At 43.5% G+C, this 17669-nt stretch overlaps 1 protein-coding gene across 11 annotated transcripts in view; it reads right to left on the bottom strand.

Moving 5' to 3' along the window:
- Positions 1-17669, bottom strand: part of CASK (calcium/calmodulin dependent serine protein kinase) — a 770397-nt gene that overhangs the window by 663656 nt on the left and 89072 nt on the right. For all 11 annotated transcript variants that reach the window (XM_033947671.1, XM_033947669.1, XM_033947668.1 and 8 more), the window contains exons 3-4: positions 2225-2330; positions 1129-1206 (exon numbers count right to left, since the gene is read on the bottom strand). In XM_033947671.1, coding sequence (XP_033803562.1) covers positions 1129-1206; positions 2225-2330 — 184 coding nt within the window. The remainder of the gene's footprint in view (positions 1-1128; positions 1207-2224; positions 2331-17669) is intronic.

Below are 17669 nucleotides of genomic sequence, written 5' to 3' on the forward strand. Positions count from 1 at the left end.
CGGGACTCCGTCGGTGCTGTCACCCATCAGTCAAGAATATGCTGCCTGCTTGTCCTGGGATAATAACTCACTTTGGTTAGTTCACTGTAGAAAGATTGGGAGGGTGTTACAGATATATTTGAGCGAACTCACATTCAGAGATTAGTACCCTATAGCAGGTAAGTTTGGTTAAGCACTGTAGTTGTATCTGAGCTGGCTCACGTTCAGAGGCTGGTTCACTACAGCCTGTAGGTGTGATTAGTTGCTATAATTGTGTCTGAATGGGCACCACAAGTAATATCAGCATGGGGGGAAGGGGATCAATTCTCCCACATCATTCTTGACTCTCTCTGCTCCTCTGATTCTTTTTGGGCTACTGCAGTCATTTGGGGGTTTCAATGGGCAGCTCTTGGTGGATGAGGTACTACTTCAACATCTGGCCTGCTTCCCAATGCTCTGGAAGATGGTTGCCGCAGGCGCCACAAGTGACATCAGCGTCATCTCATTGGACTGTGATAAAGATCTTAAGATGTTTCTTTTCAGGGATGCTTTTGCTACTAAGTGTTGATACACTTACTGTGGGAATTAGTGGAGCTGAATGGACATGAATATTTGTAATGTCTTTTTCTTATCTATAAATTTGTCTTATTATCATTGTAAGACACTATGCTGATATGTTTATATAGTGGTATATCAAACGATGAATAAACTGTACATATGGCCTACACACACATGGATTTCTGAACTTCTGCTCCACTTTTATAAAATCTTGGACATCTCCTGTTTTAGTGATTTAAAGCAGTATGTTCAAGTAATGCTTTAATTCAATCCAGCGTCTTCACGGATATGGTTTTATTTTATTACTTTTTTATACCAATGAGTGAATACTGACCTGGACCCCTGAAGAAGGCTTTTTGCCAAAACATAGACTGTGTAGGGTCCGTATTACACCATTCGTCATTTATTCATCAAGTGGACATTATGCTTTTTGCAATTGTACCTTTATTTTCGTCATAATAAACGCTTCATCAAGATTTTTGCTTTCCACAGTCTGGTTTTTCTTTTGTTTTTTAAACATATTTTAAATATTGCAAGCAGCAAATGTCAAGGCAATTTGCTTCTTATTTTCAGGGGCTAAGGAACACATACCTGGCAACAGCTTCACTGTACACAAAACCAGCATCAGCTCTCTTTACTATTTCAAAGCAAAGATCTGCACCATCCATACTGTGGGGAAAAGAGAAAAAAAACAGGTCATCACTGCATTGAGAAAATTGGGTAACTAGAATGAATTGAAGGTGTTTTAATGTATGACTCTCTTCTACTTACTATAAGCAAAAAAAAAAAAATTTACTCAGAACAACAAATGTCCACAAGAGGTCACTACCCTACAGAAAATTGATGTAGAATTACTTAACTCTGATACTTCATAGGAACTGGGATACTGCAGCCAACTGAGTGTAAGTGCTGAAAGGACTTTCCTGAGATTACACTAAGGGCTCCTTTTACTAAGGTTAACTAGCGTTTTTAGCGCATGCTGCATTGCCCCGCGCACTAACCCCACCTCAATGCTTGCATTAGCGTCTAGCGTGCGCTAAAACCGCTAGCGCACCTTAGTAAAAGGAGCCCTAAGATCTAATCTAGATATGTATACATCTGTTTTACATAGAGTAGTCAAGAGGCAGACCAGCAGAACTTTTTTTTATTTAACATTGGTCATTAAAAAAAATGCACTATCTGGTTTCTTTTTTTATTTGCTTAATTTTCAAGGTGACAAAGATTTTTGGAATTTTCATCTATGACCTGCATTTGTTGATCTAATATAATCTTGACATCAGCTTCTAATAGCTTAGCCTAAAATCAAAAAACAAGCAAAAGAAAAAGGAAGAATTATAATCTAGGTCAAAATAATGATTTCTCCTTCTCCCTACAAACCAATTCCAAAAAACAAAACAAAACAAAAAAATGACATAGCAGTAACATCCTAAAGGCTCCTTTTACAAAGCTGTGGTAGATCCCCTGCAGCAAATGTACCAAAGCCCATTCAATTCCTATGGGCTTCAGTGCATTTGCCACAGGAGAATTACTACCGCAGCTTTGAAAAAGGGGTCCATAATTTTTTACTCCAATTACTGCTGCCGGCAAAAATTTTAAGCACTAGTTGAAATGCTATTTACATCTACCATATTTCCTTTCCTGATCATTAACAGTTCAGATTTGCTGATGGACTAGAAAGACAACTTACAATTCAAAAACCATATAAAGCATTCCATCTGAGCTGTACGTCTCCAAAAGTTCCACTATATGTGGGTGCTTCAGCATGTGACAAATGCTGGCTTCTCTCTTTAAATCTGCATAAAGAGAGAAAATGAAATGTTAATATTAAATACACAAGGTTTCCTATGGAATGGCAAAGTTATCATATTATATTTGCATCTTGCATTATTTCAAAATTATTTATAGATGACATGAAACTTATTCTTCCAAATCCATATTAGATAAAGGCCTACATATTATTTTCTTTTGCAATTTTGAATCTGAAAACATATTTCAGTAATAAAGAAACTTTTAATGGATTTTCTCCTATCACAGAATTAATACAGAACTGACATGCATTCTAAGCTCAATCTGATGATTTTATTTTAGGGAAAACATGCAATATGATGGTTAAGTATATAGAATTGTTTTGATTTCATTATAAAAAAGAAAAAAATATGAACTTTAATTTATATTCCTGATTACAACAGATTGAGAATCTCTTCTTTGGGAAAAATCTACATCACTGAAATAATACATTTGGTGCTATATACCAAGGAAAGAAGCCTTCAGGCCCACAATTATTAGCTTCTACAGTTTTTTATGACTACAATTACCTATCACTTGAAAATTGTAATTATTTATTAGTCTAATATGAATCATCTCAAATAGTAGTACAGGTTTAATGTGATTTCTCTAACAAAACACTGGACAACAAATTTTTCCAAAAGTTTTGCTTCCTTAAAACAAACTGGTGATTATGATAGACCTTTTCAAAATAGACAAATATAATTTTCCACTATCACGTAGGAATTTTGAGAAACACAATGGTATATTTTTAATTGAATATAACATGTTTCTGATATGCTGTGATAGTTTACCATGGCTAAAAGTGTTTTCCTGCTGATTTTCGTTGTACTCAAGTGTCTGGTGCATCTCGTTGCAGTGTCCAACAATATAGTCAGCCAGCATTGATAGATTCCAGTTGCCCTGATATCTTTCTTCAATACAGATAATGTCCTGGTGAAACCTTTCGCCAAATTTGTCATTGATTACACCAAGATTTGCGGGGAAACATAGAAACATAATGGCAGATAAAGCACAGTTATTTAGCTTAACAGGTGTTATCCAGGGACAACAGGCAGCTATTCTCACATATGGGTGACATAATCGACGGAGCCCGGATATGGAAGCCTTGCAAGCAGACTTGCTTGTAGAAAGACGTTTCGAATCAGCCACATCGCACATGCGCAAGTGCCTTCCCGCCCAGCACAGGGCACGTCTCCTCAGTTCAGATAGCTAGCAGAGTAGCTAACCAGGGGAGGTGGGTGGGTTGTGAGAATAACTGCCTGCTGTCCCTGGATAACACCTGTTACGGTAAGTAAATGTGCTTTATCCCAGGACAAGCAGGCAGCCTATTCTCACATATGGGTGACCTCCAAGCTAACTAGAATGGGATGGTGGGAGTGTTGGCAATTTAGGAGAATAAATTTTGTAATACTATCTGGCCAAAATGGCCATCCCGTCTGGAGAAAACATCCAGATAATAGTGAGAAGTGAAAGTATGAACCGAGGACCAAGTAGCAGCCTTGCAAATTTCCTCAATAGGTATAGATCTGAGGAAAGCTACTGAAGCTGCCATTGCTCTGATCTTATGGGCTGTGACTCTACTCTGTAGAGGTAATCCAGCCTGGGCACAGCAGAAGAAGAAACAAGCAGCCATCGAGTTGGAGATAGTACGCTTAGAGATAGGATGTCCCAACTTATTTGGATTGAAGGACACAAAAAGTTGAGGAGCAGTTGTGTGGTTTGGTAAGTTCCAAATAGAAGGCCAAAGCACGTTTACAGTCCAGAGTATGAAGAGCTGATTCTCCAAGATGAGAATGAGGCTTTGGAAAGAACACTGGAAGAATAATGGATTGGTTGAGATGAAATTCTGAAACCACTTTAGGCAGGAATTTAGGATGAGTACGGAGAACCACCTTGTCATGAGGGAACACAGTGAAAGGTGGATCAGCAACTAAAGCTTGCAGCTCACTGACTCTTCGAGCAGAAGTGAGGGCAATGAGAAACACCACTTTCCAAGTGAGATACTTCAGATGAGCCATAGACATTGGTTCAAATGGAGGCTTCATCAATTGAGTAAGAACAACATTGAGGTCCCAAACCACTGGAGGTGGTTTCAGAGGAAGACTGACATTGAAAAGTCCTTTCATGAATCTGGAAACCACCGGATGAGCAGAAAGGGGTTTTCCTTCAATAGGCTGATGGAAAGCAGCAATTGCACTGAGATGGACTCGGATAGATGTAGACTTGAGGCCAGAGGTGGTTAAGTGCAAAAGGTAGTCTAAAACAGAAGATAAGGAAGAATGTTGAGGCTCCTTATTGTGAGAAAAACATCACGTAGAAAATCTAGTCCATTTTTTGTGATAGCATTGTCTACTGGTAGGCTTCCTAGAAGCCTCTAAAATGTCTCTTACAGACTGAGAAAACTAAAGAGGAGTTATGTTGAGAGGTACCAAGCTGTCAGGTGTAGAGACTGCAGGTTGGGATGAAGCAGAGATCCCCGACTCTGTGTACAGCAGAGAAGAAAAAAACTGGTAGAAGGTAAGGCTCCCTGCTGCTGAGTTGAAGTAGAAGGGAGTACCAAGGTTGTCTCAGCCACCGAGCAATCAGAATCATGGTGGCATGGTCGTTCTTTAACTTGACAAGAGTCTTGAGAATGAGAGGGAATGGAGGAAATGCATACAGGAAGAGATTCGTCCATTCCAGAAGAAAAGCATCTGCCTCGAGGCGATGAGGAGAATAGATCCTGGAGCAGAACTGAGGTAGTTTGTGGTTGTGGGGAGCTGCAAAGAGATCTATCTGAGGCGTTCCCCACTATGAAAAAATGTGATGAAGAGGCAAGGAATGGAGTGTCCATTCATGAGGTTGCAGAAGACGACTCAAGTTGTACGCCAAGCACTTTTTCGCCCTTGGATGTAGACAACTTTGAGGAAGGTGTTCTGGTGGATTGCCCAGTCCCAAACCTTCAGAGCTTCTTGACAAAGGGAGGAAGATCCCATCCTTCCCTGTTTGTTGACATAATACATGGCGAGAGTTGAAAGAGGACTTCCAGACGTTACATAGTAACATAGTAGATGACGGCAGATAAAGACCCGAATGGTCCATCCAGTCTGCCCAACCTGATTCAATTTAAATTTTTTTTTTTTTTTCTTCTTAGCTATTTCTGGGCGAGAATCCAAAGCTTTTCCCGGTACTGTGCTTGGGTTCCAACTGCCGAAATCTCTGTTAAGACTTACTCCAGCCCATCTACACCCTCCCAGCCATTGAAGCCCTCCCCTGCCCATCCTCCTCCAAACGGCCATGCACAGACACAGACCGTACAAGTCTGCCCAGTAACTGGCCTAGTTCAATCTTTAATATTATTTTCTGATTCTAAATCTTCTGTGTTCATCCCACGCTTCTTTGAACTCAGTCACAGTTTTACTCTCCACCACCTCTCTCGGGAGCGCATTCCAGGCATCCACCACCCTCTCCGTAAAGTAGAATTTCCTAACATTGCCCCTAAATCTACCACCCCTCAACCTCAAATTATGTCCTCTGGTTTTACCATTTTCCTTTCTCTGGAAAAGATTTTGTTCTACGTTAATACCCTTTAAGTATTTGAACGTCTGAATCATATCTCCCCTGTCTCTCCTTTCCTCTAGGGTATACATATTCAGGGCTTCCAGTCTCTCCTCATACGTCTTCTGGCGCAAGCCTCCTATTCATATGTCTTCTGGCGCAAGCCTCCTATTTCTGGCGCAAGCAACGTTGTTGCGGAAGGAATGCTCTGAGTTGGATAGTATCCAGAACAGCTCCAATGAATTGTAGATTCTGAGAGTGTTGAAGTTGGGATTTGGGAAAGTTGATTAAGAATCCCAAACTCTGCAGGAACCAGGTAGTCCATTGGGTTGCTACAATAACCCCTTGAGACGTGGAATCTTTGATGAGCCAGTCATTGAGGTAGGGAAATACCTGAAGACCATGATTCCGGAGAGCTGCCACTACCACTACCAGGCACTTGGTGAACTCTCTGGGAGACGAGACCTGGCCGAAGGGTAGTACTCTGTATTGATAATGCAGATTCCCCACCCAAAATCTGAGGTATTGACGGGAGGCCAGATGATTGGTAATTTGAGTAAAAGCCTCCTTGAGATCCAGAGAGCATAACCAGTCGTTCTGATCTAGCAGGGGATAAAGGGATGCCAGGGATAACATGCAAAATTTTTCTTTGACTAAAAATTTGTTGAGAGCCCTGAGATCCAGAATGGGCCACAGATCGCCCGTCTTCTTCGGAACAAGGAAGTAACAGGAGTAAAGCCCCCTGTTCTGCTGTTCTAAAGGAACTGGTTCGATGGCATGGAAACGAAGCAGAGCTTGAGCTTCCTGAAGAAGAAGGGCGGTCTGGGATGGACTGGAAGGATACTCTCTTGGAGGAAGCTCTGGTGGAACCTGAGTGAAATGAAGAGAGTATCCTTCCCTGATGATTGACAGCACCCAGAGGTCAGATGTGATTGTCTCCCATCAGTGATAAAAATGATGGAGACGACCTCCAATAGGGGGAAGATAGTTCAGAGAAAGAACGGTGGAAGTTATGCTCTGTTTTAAACAGTCAAAAAGGCTGCGTAGCCTTAGATGCAGCAGAAGGTTGAGATTTCTGTTGCTTCTGATTCTGCTGTTTCTTGGGAGGAGGGTGAGTGTAAGGAGCCGCTCTCGGAGCAAAACGCCTATGGTAAATAGGAGGAGGGCATGTAGGCTTGGCAGGAGCTGGCTTTGGTTTAGGTCTGACAATAGAAGCAAAGGATTTTTCATGCTCAGACAATTTCTTGGTGGCTGCCTCAATAGATTCATCGAAGAGGTCATTGCCTGCACAAGGAATATTAGCCAAGTGGTCCTGAAGATTAGGATCCATGTCAATGGTACGAAGCCAAGTCAGCACATTGCTACAGAACAAGCAGCTGCCCTGGCAGACAACTCAAAGGCATCATAAAACACTGAAGATGTAATCTGAGTTGTGATAGAGAAGCTATGACTTCTTGAAATTCAAAGTGTTCCTGGAGGATAAGGGGATAGAGGGGTACAGATAGAACTTGAGGTAGGTTATAGAAGTGGTCAGAAACCACTTCACAGGTCGCAGACCTGATGGGCCGCCGCGGGAGCGGACCGCTGGGCGAGATGGACCTCGGTCTGACCCAGTGGAGGCAACTTCTTATGTTCTTATGTTCTTATGTATCTAAATAACTGAGAAATTTAGGCAAAAGAGCAATGAGAAACTCAAAATAAGTGATAAAATAGAAATTGTAATTAAGGACTTTAGAGGACATCATGGCATTTTGATAGATGCGTCGTCCAAATTTGTCCCATAGTTTTCCCTTCCTTTCTAGGAGGAATGGCAGCATACACCTTGGAAGGATGGGCCCTTTTCAAGGATGACTCCACAAGTAGGGATTGGTGAGATAACTGTGAATTCTCAAATCCTTTGCAATGGAGAGTTTTATATCTGGAGTCTAATTTGCCTGGAACAGCTGGAATTGCATAAGGAGTCTCCAGGCATCTGGTAAAAGTCTGAGACAAAAGCTTGTGAAGAGGAAGCTTAAGTGACTCTGCCGGAGGTTGAGGAAGATGCATGACTTCGAGATATTCCTTAGAGTATTTGTAACCAGCATCCAATTGAAGGTCCAGGTCAATAGCCATCTGACGAAGAAATGAAGAGAAAGATAGCTGATCCGCCAATGCCTTGCCTCGAGAAGGACTCAAGGTCATCAAGGCAGCCTGGGTCGAAGATGAAGCTTCGGCAGGAAAAAAGGCATCAAAAGAATAGGGAGACTTGGACGCAGCAATCGAAACCGCTGAATCCTCAAGGTGTGGAAGTGGAGACTTCGATTGAGGAGTCGATGGTCTAGTACAGGGGTAGGGAACTCCAGTCCTCGAGAGCCATATTCCAGTCAGGTTTTCAGGATTTCCCCAATGAATATGCATCAGATCTATTTGCATGCACTACTTTCAATGCATATTCATTGGGGAAATCCTGAAAACTCAACTGGAATATGGCTCTCGAGGACCGGAGTTCCCTACCCCTGGTCTAGTAGAACTAGAAGGTGTAGATTGAGGCTTAGTTGAAGGAGGCCGTTCTTTGGAAGAAGAGCCATGCCTGGATGGACTCGATCGCCGGTGAGAATGGTGCTTGGAAGCAGGTCTCGAAGATCGATGCCACCAAGGAATGGATAGGGCTGGAAGCTGTGGATCAAAGCTCCACAGGCTTGATGGAGGAACCTCAATGCACTCCCATAGACTCTGCTTCTTGTATGGAGTATGAGGATTCCTATTGAGGCACTTGCAAAGAATCTGCTCCTTGCTTCACGTGCATAGATGCCAGACCAGACACTCTGCTCCCTGCATAGAGTGTGGAGATTCAGACTGAGGCATAGGAAGAGGCTCGACTAGGCTGGATTAGAGTAACAAGCTTCGGTCCCATATTAGAGAGGAACTGAATGAATTGTTTCTCTAACATGGTCTGGAAAGAAGCTGGCAAGGATGGATCCGTGTCTGAAACCGGACTACCTGCTTTGAATGGAGGTTCCACAGAGGCAGTGGAAATGTGCTTTGACTTGGAAGTCTTAGGCACTTTCCTCACTAACAACGGCCACATAATAATAACCCCCATCCCAAAAAATAGAAAAGAATCCTCAGCGCTAATAACAAACTACAGACCAAATAGCATCTATCCCATTCTTTGTAAAAATCATGGAAGGACTAGTACACACCCAACTAATGGACTACCTTAATCAATTCTCTCTCCTGCATGAAACTCAATCCGGCTTTAGAACCCTATTCAGTACGGAGACAGTAATCGCTGCCATCCTAGACTATCTGCGCCTATTATTTAGTAAAGGCCTCAACGCCCTGATCAAGCAATTCGACATGAGCTCTGCATTCGACTTGGTAGACCATGAGAAAATGATGCAATACTTAGATGCCATTGGTATCAGAGCTGAGGTACTAAACTGGTTTCGTGGCTTCCTCACATCCCGTTCTTACCAGGTACGCTTTAACAACGAACACTCCGACACCTGGAGCAACTCATCCGGAGTGCCACAAGGGTCACCGCTTTCCGCACTGCTTTTCAATATCTACATGTCCTCATTAGGTGTGAAACTAACCCAACTAGGAATAAAACTATTCAGCTATGCAGATGACTTTACGATCATCATCTCATTCGCCAACTCCATCTCGGAAACCATTTCCAAGGCATCCGATGCCATAAATGAGATGAAACAATGGATGACAGATTTCAAGCTCAAGCTCAACCCAGAAAAAAAACAAAATTCTTCATTGCCTCCCCTCACCCGCTTGACAATAAAACCCCACTATGCATCAATAAACTCAACTACCCTATTCAGCCCACCATGAAAATACTAGGTGTTATTCTAGACCAATGCCTAACAATGAAGGAACAAGTGGATTCCCTATTCAGAAAAGGTTTCCTTACTCTCTGGAAACTCAGAACCATTAAATCATACTTCGATACGTCAACATTCAGAAGCCTAGTGCAATCCCTCATTCTGAGTCAGCTTGACTACTGCAACATCACCTATCTAGCAATCTCACAAAAGAATATGAGACGTCTCCAAATAATGCAAAATGCTGCGGTCAGACTTATCTTCGGGCTGAAGAAATTCGACCACATGACATCCTATTATCGGCAGCTGCACTGGCTACCAACGGAAGCCCGAGTAAGATTTAAATTTGCCTGCCTCTGCTTCAAAGTACTATACGGCCTGACCCCCAAGTACATAATGGACCTTTTCGCATTTTCTAATAACAAACTCCAAGAGAAACACACACCCAAAACTCATTTCCCCTCCAGTTAGAGGCTGCAAAATGAAAAAAAACACCACGAACACCTTCTCTCTCACCAAGCAGTCCTATGGGGCAAAGACCTAGACCAACTGCTTTCGCCCACTACATACGGGAAATTCAGGAAACACCTAAAAACATACCTGTCCCAGAAATACCTAAACAATTGGCCCGCGTTCCCTCTCCCTCCCTATTCCACCTGAACTTACAGCACTGTTATAAATATAATCTGCTATCTTCATCTTATCGTAACTTTACATTGCTTTTTATCCCCAACAGGTCCTGTCAGACATTACCTACTAAAATGTACATATTACATTTTCGCTCAGCAAATTGTATTTCTATACTATTGCCTCCTGAGGTCTCTGATCTCTGTATTTCCTCTGAATATCTACTTATTGTATTTCGCTGAATGTCCAGCACTCTTGATTGTAAACCGCCTAGAAATCGCAAGATTATGGCGGTATAGAAGAATAAAGTTATTATTATTAAGCACCACCGCTGGAACTTTCTGCTGAGCTATCTGACCTGAGGATACAGGGGAAGATACAGCAGACGTCGTCGAGGAAAGAGCCGCTGCAAACAAAGAAGGTCTGATGAGGCTCGAGGTCCAAGGTGAGACTGAGGAAGTGGTTGTATCCATCCCGAAGAGCTTCTCCACAGAAAGTAGACGATGTTTAAGGGCTCGAGGTTGAAGAATAGCACAGCGCACGACTTCAGATGATGGTCTGGCCCAAGGCACTTGAGGCACCTACTGGTGCTGGCCGGGACATAGGAGGAAAAACAGCCGCCGCAAAGTTGAAGCCGAGCAGCCTGCCCCAGCAGCCAAATGGAAAAAATAAATTTTTTATTTTTTTTTTAAACTAGAAATAAAAGAAATACAGCGATTTGTGAAGAAAAAGAACACAAACCGCGGTGAAAGAAGGCACGACGTAAGTAAGTTAAATGCAGAGAATCAAAGAGGGACTTCTCGGCACCGCGGAAAACTGAGAACTGAGGAGACGCTTCCTGTGCTGGGCGGGAAGGCACTCGCGCATGCGCGGTGCAGCTGACTTGAAACTTCTAATTTCTACAAGCAAGTCTGCTTGCGATGCTTCCACATCGGGGCTCCGTTGATGATGTCACCCATATGTGAGAATAGCTGCCTGCTTGTTCTGGGATAAAGGCTAAATGGCCCATCTTGTCTGCCCATCCACAGTAACCATTATCTCTTTCTCTCTCCGAGATCCCACGTGCCTATCTAAGGCCCTTTTGAATTCAGACACAGTCTGCTTTCACCACCTCTTTCTATAAAAAAGTATTTTCTTAGATTACTCCAGAGCATATCACCTCTTAACTTTCATCCTATGCCCTCTCACTGCAGTTTCCTTTCAAATGAAAGAGACTTGACTCATGCGCATTTACATTATGTAGGTATTTAAACGTCTCTCTAGAAACAATACTAGCAATAACAATCTAAATAAATAAATAACTGCAGCAAAAAATGTTATAAGCCAAGTGGTGGAAATATCCTTTGGAAAACCATTTAAGTAAAGTGGAGAAAAAAGCCTCAACTAGTTTTATATGCAGACGGCAACCCAATGAGTTTTTTAGCCGTTCTTAATCTGTATCATAGGCAAAAAAAACTCCACTACTTCCCTAAATGTAATCTTTCAAAATAGGAAAATATTTCACCACTGTGCACAGGGAACAGGAAAAAGAACCTTGAGGAAGGTTACACTTATCTTCACAGCTGTTGATGTAAGCCAGGACCGTGATCCAAAAACTCAACGATCTTCCTACAGTCACATTTCTGGCATTGAAGTGAAGACAAGGAACCGATGTTCAAATCCAACAAGGCACTTGTTTCACCAACGAATGACTGCTTCAGGGAATTCCCTCCTATTCCGTCCACAATTTGGCTCCACAATGGTGCCTGACTTACAGCTACTGATAGCGTTTTTTAGCGCAGGGAGCCTATGAGCATCGAGAGCAGCGCAGGGCACTCAGCGCATCTCCCTGCGCTAAAAACTGCTATTGTGGTTTAGTAAAAAGGGAGGGGGTATATTTGTCTATAGTTGTATAGTTGTGCCCGAGGTGACATTGCATAAAGTCATCTGCCTTGACCTCTTTGATAACCCACGGAATATAAATGATAATTAATATTTTCTCTGCGTACAGTGTGCTTTATGTTTTTTAAAATTTTATTGTTGGTAAATAATTTTGACTTGGTCATTTTAAAAGTAGCTCACAAGCCCAAAAAGTGTGGGCACTTCTGCTGTAGAGCCATTCTTGTATGACTGGATAAGCTATATTTATCTTTGTTTTTTAGTTGTTTAAATTCATGCAGAAATAAATGGCTAGATTGAACCTAATGACTTCATTAACGCCTTTCCCTTTTTTAAACCTCTATACCAGTGTTCTTCAACCACCGGTCCATGGACCAGTGCCGGTCCACAGAAATTTCCTGCCGGTCCACAGGGCCAGCACGTGCATCAGGCCCAAAACAGTGTTCTTCAACCGCCAGTCCACGGTGAAATCGATGCAGCGTTATCTTCGAGCCAGCTCCCTCTTCCTAACTGATTTAGTGCACAAAGCCATGGGCAGTGGCTCCTACAGGCATCCTGCGCCTGAACCGGAAGCCTTCTCTCTGACGTTGCAACGTCAGAGGGAAGGCTTCCAGATGAGGCACAGGACATGCAAGGTGCAATTAGTACTATTATGGGGGCGGGGTCTGGAGTGGAGACTGGGTAGAGATGGGTGGGGTCTGACCCACAACTTAGCCCAGTGTTCAACCGCCGGTCCATGGACCGATGCCAGTCCACAGAATAATTATTTTATTTCTGCCGGTGCATAGGTGCAAAAAGGTTGAAAAACACTGCTCTATACCATTTGAAAGAGGGCAAATATCTAATTACTAGTGTTTTAGCCCATTACATTCGTTACAGTAACGGGTGCTATAATAGCCCCACCTATACCCTGACTCTAACCCCACCCATGCCCCGCCTCTATATTTAAGCAGCATAAATTTGTTCTACTCTTTGGGACCTGTAGTCTGTATCAGTATGGTAACTCTTATGCTTCTCTGGCTTACTTCCTTTTGTCTCATCCCATCCCTGTACACCATGTCCTCCCTATCTCTCCTCTTTCCCTCCATCCCTGGGTACCGTCTCCTCCCTCTCTTTACCCCTCCTCCTATGGTCTGGTATCTTTATCCTCTTTCCCAGTCTGGCATCTCTCTCCCCTCTTTCTCTTCCCCCCTTTTTGTTCTGGCATCTCTGTCTTTCTTTTCCCCTCCCCCTGCCTTAGTCTTGAACCTCTTCCCCCTCCTTCCTTTCCCTGGTCTGACATCTCTCTATTCTCTCTGTCCCCCACCCCCACCCCCTTTCCCATCTAGTAGTCTTAATATCCCCTTTCCTTCCTCTTCCTCCCATGGTCTGGCATCTCTATCTGCCCCTTCCCTTTCTTCCCTAGCAGGTCTGGTCCTTTACTTTACTTTTCTCCTCATCCCTGAGGTCCAGCATCTCTTACCCTCACCATGCTATTCCTCCCCATTCCTCACTGTGTGATCCATCCCCATACCTCACTGCTTGCTCACCGATCTCCTTGCAGTGCTGCTCTAACTCTTTGGTCGTAGGCAGCATGAGTGAAGTAAACACACTGCCTCTGGTGACCTGGAAGCTTTCTCTCTGCTACTGTTTTCCGCCTATGTGGGGGCAGGAAGCAGTAGCAGAGGAAAAGCTTCTGGGTCACCGAAGGAAGTTTGGTTACTTCACTCATGCTGCCTATGGCCAAAGAGTTAAAGCAGCAGCACTGTGAGAACGGTGAGCAAGCACCGGATTTTATGAAGGGGGGTCTGCAGCAGGGGACTCCAGATAGGTGCGTTGGCTTGCAGTGGGATGGGTGGGCAGGGGACCTATAGCCACCGGCAGCCTGCAGCCGCCAACAGCCGCGGCGGCAAACACCTTCACCTTGGCTGTACCGCGCAGGAGCAGCATCTGACCCTCCGCCTGGCCCTGTTTGCTGTTCCAAGCTCGGGGCAGTTGCAGGCGCACATGCGCACTTCTTCCGGCCCCAGACATACAGAACACGCAAGTAGAAGTGCGCATGCGCGGCTTAGGGTTTTATTATAGAGATTCCCTTCTAGCATTGGATGCTTCTTAAATTTAGTAAAAATATTCTGGCACAAGTGTCAAACCTTAAAAAAGGAAGTCATATTGAGCATTGGAAAATAATAATAATTAACTAATAAAAATAGTACACATTTAGGGCTCCTTTTACTAAGTTGCGAAAATGGTTTCAGCGTGCGCTTAGCGTGCGCAGAATTACCACGTGCGCTAGACGCTAATGCGTAGCGCAGGAATTTGCACGTGCTAAAAATGTTGGCGCACCTTAGTAAAAGAGGGGGTTAATTTTCCCCACCACCAAATTTCCCCATCCCGCCTCACACGGCTACTTTTTCATGCCACCTGGCTGGAAAAAATTTCTGGGGAGAACACTGCAATATTCTAAATGAGGTCTCACCAGAGTCTTATAGAGAGGCATCAATACCTCTCCCTATGCAACCTAGCATCCTCCTAGCTTTCGCAGTCACCTTTTCAACCTGTTTGGCTACCTTAAGATCATCACATACAATCACACCCAAGTTCCGCTCTTCTGTCGTGCACATAAGCTCTTCACCCCCTAAACTGTACTGTTCCCTCAGGAAGAAGTCCAAGTGTGAATGTAGAAAGTGCATCTTCAGTCACGTTGCACTTCATGGTTTTGTATGCTCTAAGAAGTTTGTCAGCCAGTTGAATACATACCCTGAAGAAAGCCACATTTTTACATTACATTACATTAGTGATTTCTATTCCGCCGTTACCTTGCGGTTCAAGGCGTTCATGAAATATAAAAAAACCCAAGAAGAGGAGAGCAGAAAAGACTACAGGGTGAAACTGAAAGAAGCCAAGAGAGAGATACGTTTGGCGAAGGCACAGGCGGAAGAACAAATGGCTAAAAATGTAAAAAAGGGAGATAAAAATTTTTTCAGATATATTAGTGAAAGGAGGAAGATAAAAAATGGAATTGCTAGGCTAAAAGATGCTGGGAACAAATATGTGGAGAGTGAAGAGGAGAAAGCAAATGTGCTAAACAAATACTTCTGTTCTGTGTTCACAGAAGAAAATCCTGGAGAAGGACCGAGATTGTCCGGCAAAGTTACACGAGAAAATGGAGTAGATTCTGCGCCGTTCACGGAGGAGGGTGTTTATGAGCAACTTGAAAAACTGAAGGTGGACAAAGCGATGGGACCAGACGGGATCCATCCCAGGATACTAAGGGAACTCAGAGAGGTTCTGGCGAGTCCTATTAAAGACTTGTTCAACAAATCTCTGGAGACGGGAGTGATTCCTGGGGATTGGAGGAGAGCGGATGTGGTCCCTGTTCACAAAAGTGGTCACAGGGATGAAGCAGGAAACTACAGGCCAGTAAGCCTCACTTTGGTTGTAGGAAAAATAATGGAAATGTTGCTGAAAGAAAGGATAGTGAACTTCCTAGAATCTAATGGGTTACAGGATCCAAGGCAACATGGCTCTACTAAAGGTAAATCGTGCCAAATGAATTTTTTGATTGGGTGACCAGAGAACTTGGTCAAGGACATATGCTAGATGTAATTTATTTGGATTTCAGCAAAGCCTTTGATACAGTTCCTCATAGGAGGCTGTTGAACAAACTTGAAGGGCTGAAGTTAGGACCCAAAGTGGTGAACTGGGTCAGAAACTGGCTGTCGGACAGACGCCAGAGGGTGGTGGTTAATGGAAGTCGCTCGAAGGAAGGAAAGGTGACTAGTGGAGTCCCTCAGGGTTCGGTGCTGGGGCCAATCCTGTTCAATATGTATGTAAGTGACATTGCTGAAGGGTTAGAAGGAAAAGTGTGCCTTTTTGCAGATGATACCAAGATTTGTAACAGAGTAGACACCGAAGAGGGAGTGGAAAATATGAAAAAGGATCTGCAAAAGTTAGAGGAATGGTCTAATGCCTGGCAACTAAAATTCAATGCAAAGAAATGCAGAGTAATGCATTTGGGGATTAATAATAGGAAGGAACCGTATATGCTGGGAGGAGAGAAGCTGATATGCACGGACGGGGAGAGGGACCTTGGGGTGATAGTGTCCGAAGATCTAAAGGCGAAAAAACAGTGTGACAAGGCAGTGGCTGCTGCCAGAAGGATTCTGGGCTGTATAAAGAGAGGCGTGGTCAGTAGAAGAAAGAAGGTGTTGATGCCCCTGTACAGGTCATTGGTGAGGCCCCACTTGGAGTATTGTGTTCAGTTTTGGAGACCGTATCTGGCGAAAGACGTAAGAAGACTTGAGGCGGTCCAGAGGAGGGCGACGAAAATGATAGGAGGCTTGCACCAGAAGACATATGAGGAGAGACTGGAAGCCCTGAATATGTATACCCTAGAGGAAAGGAGAGACAGGGGAGATATGATTCAGACGTTCAAATACTTAAAGGGTATTAACGTAGAACAAAATCTTTTCCAGAGAAAGGAAAATGGTAAAACCAGAGGACATAATTTGAGGTTGAGGGGTGGTAGATTCAGGGGCAATGTTAGGAAATTCTACTTTACGGAGAGGGTGGTGGATGCCTGGAATGCGCTCCCGAGAGAGGTGGTGGAGAGTAAAACTGTGACTGAGTTCAAAGAAGCGTGGGATGAACACAGAAGATTTAGAATCAGAAAATAATATTAAAGATTGAACTAGGCCAGTTACTGGGCAGACTTGTACGGTCTGTGTCTGTGTATGGCCGTTTGGAGGAGGATGGGCAGGGGAGGGCTTCAATGGCTGGGAGGGTGTAGATGGGCTGGAGTAAGTCTTAACAGAGATTTCGGCAGTTGGAACCCAAGCACAGTACCGGGTAAAGCTTTGGATTCTCGCCCAGAAATAGCTAAGAAGAAGAAAAAAAAAAAAAAAAAAATTTTAAATTGAATCAGGTTGGGCAGACTGGATGGACCATTCGGGTCTTTATCTGCCGTCATCTACTATGTTACTATGTTACTATGGATTACAAAAAGGATCTTTCTGGCCAGAGGAATTATAGAATAGTTAGGGAGTAGTCAACTTGGTTCATAGGGATGAAGTAGTTCTTGTGGCGTTAGGTTGTTTTAGAGAGTGGGGAGGCGTTAGGTTGGTTTCGATTGTTGGGTATCAGGGATTTTTTAAATAGTATGGTTTTTATTTATTTTCTAAATGTTCTGTAGTCAGGGGTCGTTATCAGCAAAGTAGAGAGTTGGCGGTCTAATCTCGCTGCTTGTGTGGCCAGGAGGCCATTATACAGTTTTTTCCATTTGACTTCTCTGATTGGGGGGTATGTGAATGGAGCATGGGTTCTCCTTTGTCTGGTTGAGGTGATTCGGATTAGACGGTTGTTTAGGTATATTGGGCTGTTTCCGTTCATGGTTTTAAATAGAAGACAGTAGAACTTGAACTGTATTCTTGCTTGAATTGGTAGCCAGTGTGAGTGGAGATACGCCTCGGTGATGTGGTCATGTTTTCTCAGAGAGTAGATGAGTCT

This window comes from Geotrypetes seraphini, chromosome 6, assembly GCF_902459505.1.
Source record: "Geotrypetes seraphini chromosome 6, aGeoSer1.1, whole genome shotgun sequence".
NCBI classification, from domain to species: domain Eukaryota; kingdom Metazoa; phylum Chordata; class Amphibia; order Gymnophiona; family Dermophiidae; genus Geotrypetes; species Geotrypetes seraphini.